This window comes from Buceros rhinoceros, unplaced genomic scaffold (genome assembly GCF_000710305.1).
Source record: "Buceros rhinoceros silvestris isolate BGI_N320 unplaced genomic scaffold, ASM71030v1 scaffold5012, whole genome shotgun sequence".
Taxonomy (NCBI): domain Eukaryota; kingdom Metazoa; phylum Chordata; class Aves; order Bucerotiformes; family Bucerotidae; genus Buceros; species Buceros rhinoceros.
Genome location: NW_010398174.1, coordinates 1 through 4,226, shown reverse-complemented (window position 1 = coordinate 4,226; position 4,226 = coordinate 1). Strand labels below are relative to the sequence as shown.

Here is a 4,226-nt window from a genome sequence, read left to right as displayed (position 1 = left end):
TGAAAGAAGAAGAAAGAAAAAAAAAAAAAAAATCAAACCCAGTGAATTCATGTATCAAACCACCGCTGCTCCTCCACCCTAAACAGCGGCTCCAAAAGGGGCTTCAGCCAGATGTGAGTGATCTCACAAATGGGACATAGGCACTGAACTGGGTCTTCTGCATCCTCATTCCTCCTTGTTTCTTCCACCTTAGGTCTTCTCCTGTTTCCTAGTTGAGCACCTAGGAAGGTGCTCCACCACAAAAAGGAGCCCCGTAGAAAAGCGCTTTATGAAGTCACAGGCACATGGGTGCCCACAGTCACCCGTCAAACCAGAGACAAAACCTGGGAGCCCCTTTCCCCGCCAGAACCGTTAAGTCTTACTCCATCTTTACTTGGCAGAATGGACATAAATCCATATTGAAGACGTATTTTTTAAAAAATTTAAATAATTTTTTAAATTAAAGGGTTTTTTTCTTCCAAAGTAAAGATGCTTCAAGTTATGATAAACTCAATTACCCCAAGCTAATCTTACTGTAGTTACCAAATCATTTATAAAAAATAACATCTGTAAGAGGTGGAGATTTCCTGACAAGTCACAACTACCAGCAAAAAGTGACCAGCTAAACATACAGAATCCTGATACAATTACGAGTGATGCTGCATTTCCCAGAGGTGCCTCCGGGGTGTTTTTCTCATTTGGTTTGATTCACTTGTCCACCTCAGTGACTTTCCTCCCACTGGACTGAGATTTGAAAAGCAGGGAAAAGGGTTTTCCCCCTTGAGTCTTTGTCAAGATGGGAGTAAGTAACCTGCATCAATCTAAAGTCCTGAGGAAGACAGTGACTACAACACATCAGTTCTGTTAGCCACTAAATGGCAGAAGAAAGTTCATTCAGTTCTACAATCAGCCAATTTTAAACACAGACATGCTTTTACTGGGGCGGGAAGGATGGAAACGAAGCTGCACACCCATCCATCAGATAAGGCACAAAGCAATAAACAACAATTTAAAAAGATGTTTCTGTGCATTTTCAGATCTTCAATTTTAAACCAGAGACAGTTTCATGAAAGCCACACAAAAAGAAAGAATAACAAACCAGAATCTCCTAGATAATTAAGATTAAAAAGAACCCTGAAAAAAAACCTCCCAGCAAATGCATGCTGGGCTAACTGGCAGGGTGAGCTGGGTAATGCTTCCAACTGCTTAGCTTGAAGTAGCACCAGATGACACCAACTGCTGAGAATTAACCTCTCTCAAGCAGAAAAAACACCAGCAAAACAAACCCCACTTGAAGCACAAACGCAATGCGTTTACAGCGAGTGACACAGATTGGTTTCCTGGTTTCTGCCTCCCCTTTCCAGAGCCATCCCTCAGCACGTTACAAAAAATACACCCTGAGAGACACTGAGCAGAAACTGACTGGAAAAACTGATTGTTTTTTTCATCTCCCGAAGATCCCAGTCAAGCAACGGGTCTGTGTCAGTTCAGTATTTGTAAAAAACACGTGAAAGGTGGAGAGGTTGTTTGCAGTCACTATACAGATCACATAGACCAGGTGAACATTCCAAGTGAGGATTTTTGGGGAACTAAACAGAAAAGCTTAAGTAATTCTGAATAAAATTGAAAGACAGATGACAAAAGTAAGTACTTTTAGCACGGTGATTCAACACCGGATTTACCTGCATCTCATGTACACTAGGAAGCCAACACTTGTCTTCAAGATTCATATTTCGAAGCTGATCCTTCATTCAGGATGGAAGGACACCTACAGCACAGAATGCCACACGCATTCCCTCCCCCGTCCGCTGCGTGCAGCCTGCACCATCACAACGGCAGCTGCTCCCTGCTGTTTGTCTCACACCTTACCAGCGCGATGCCCGAGACCAGTTATCTTCATGTTGAATCAGGAAAGCAAGAATATTTCCCTTCCCTGTGTCACCACTCTGAGGAAACAGGTCATGAAGACAGATTTCCTGATAGGACCAACGTTAAGTAAAGCTCTTCCCAGTGCAGCTCCTTAAGAGCTCACTTTTACAGAGAAGGTGCTTGCGAGTTTGTCCTCTGAAGTTTAAGTATTTATAACCATTTTCAAGCAACACCACGAAAACAGATGCCGTGCAGCCGACGATCACAGGCATTTATCATATTTCTCCTGGTGCAGTCAGGAGAAATTGAGAAGTTCTCCGTTACAGACAGTGATCGATTCACCACAGTTCGGCAGTAATGCTGTAAGACTCCGGACGCCCCTGGTGTCACTCACCCTGAGCAGTGCCCGAGAGCAGCACTGCTCTCGCCATACACAGGCTGAGCTTTTGTGCCTGTCTCTGCCGGAAAAAAAACAGCCTCCACGCAGGGATCGCTGTAACTGCTGATCTAAGCCAGTCCTACCTGATAACCTGTGGGGTTTTATTAATTAGCATTTCACTACGAGACCACGAAACCAGCTGAATTCACATGCCAAGGGTTACAAACCTCATTTTTGCCATCACCATCAAAGTCACACAGTGCTAACGAACGAACGTTGTCTCCAGTGACCTGAAACAAGACAGACAGTCCTCAGCACTGATGACAGCTGTCAGAGCTGAACTAGTTCTATGACTCAACTCCAACAGAATGACTGACAGTCAACAGTCACACAACTGAATACACGACCAAAACACAGCTTAAGGTCTGAAATAAATTAACAAAGATCAACAGCAAAATTAATATTTATCACATAAAAAAAAATCCAGAGGAATTAGTGCCATTAAAAGAATCTTGTAATAATACCGCAAAGCATTACGCATAGCCTTACAGTCCAAAAACAGTCATTTCCTTCGTAATCAAACCCCTGCAGGGCACAGTTTCCACCGATAATAGCAAGGGGAGAGGAAATATCTCCCAGCTTTCCAAGAACTATTGCATTGGCTCCATCAGAAACCTGCGGAGAAAGAGGAAGGGCAGACAGTGAGACATCAGAGTGCACAAACCACGGGAGCATCTCGCACCGTCCCCGAGCTCTGAATGGCTGCACACTCTGTAAAGTTTTGCCTTGGGAGGCGACGTGTGACATGTCACAGAAGTTTGCCCTCGTGTGCGTACACAGGCATACACCACACCCAGATTGTTCTTTTGAAACATTCCAAAGGCAAAACATTCTGAATATTGTAACTTACTTTGCAAAGAACAGAAGCATAAATTGACAGTGTAAAAACTGTAATCTTCAGAATGGAAAACAAAATAGTGAAGATACCGGGAAAAGCAGACGGTTACATTAACTTGCCTCTCTGTAAAACAAATCCGAGTTGTTAAACACATCGTAAGCCAATAAATTTGTCTGTGTGCCAACCAGCAGACAGTCATAGCCCAGCTGAGGGTTCAGTGCTCCTGAAGCCAGACAAGTGATCCCCTGGTTAATGTTGAGGAGAGAAACGTCCGAGTCCTGGTTACTTTGCATCATCCGGTTTGTGCTTGTTCTCTGCCCTCGGGCATGGGGATTATGAATAAAAACCTGTAGAAACAAAGATACAAATATTATCACAAAGCACCTCAGTGTTTGTATACAAACACTAGACTACTGTTTGGATAATAACTGCGATGGGGAAGAAGGGTATTGGCTCAGCCAAAGTGAGTACAAAAGGCTGCTGGCAACACCGTTTCTTGACAGTTATTCTTTAGTTCTGAACTATACCAGAAAAGTGAGACGGCAGGAAAAACACTGCTGTGGACAGCGAAGCTGCTTCCTCTCTGAAAATGGCAACTGAGAAGTCTTCCGCGTAAGGCCGAAAAAGCAAACCAAAGGGAGCAGCCACAAACTAAACCAATTACACCCAGCTGCCGACAGCGTTACCAAAAACCCCAACGTTTAGGACGGTTTCCCTGGTACCTATCCGTAACCTCCCTCACGAACACGGTTACTCTGGCAAGGGGCCTGTGATGAGGAAGATGCTATTCTCGCTGATCAGCACGCAGCCACTGGAACTGCCTGGCTCAGAGGCTCCGCACAAGGCATGCTGCTCACGGCTGACCTGCCTGTCTCCTGGACAAGCCCTCGTTCTATGCTGGGAACCACCACAGCCGAGTCCTCCCAGCAGCCTAATCGCCTCTGCGGGTTTCTGCTTCAACCTATGTTTTGTCTATGAGTTGGGCTGTACTTAACCTTCTCTTGTCTGTATTTCAAACTCCGGCCGAGCGCACACAGTGTTTTCTGTTTAGCATCACTCAGAGAAACCTCAGCACCGTTCCCCGAGCAGCACCGCGCGTAG

At 44.9% G+C, this 4,226-nt stretch overlaps 1 protein-coding gene across 1 annotated transcript in view; it reads right to left on the bottom strand.

Moving 5' to 3' along the window:
• The window catches only part of BBS2 (Bardet-Biedl syndrome 2), a gene marked incomplete at its 5' end in the record, with an annotated part of 18,703 nt that extends 15,231 nt beyond the window's left edge, over positions 1-3,472 (bottom strand). The window contains 3 exons of the mRNA XM_010130979.1: positions 2,455-2,517; positions 2,777-2,902; positions 3,245-3,472. Of these exons, the coding sequence (XP_010129281.1) occupies positions 2,455-2,517; positions 2,777-2,902; positions 3,245-3,472 (417 nt within the window). The remainder of the gene's footprint in view (positions 1-2,454; positions 2,518-2,776; positions 2,903-3,244) is intronic.
• Positions 3,473-4,226: the final 754 nt, after the last annotated feature.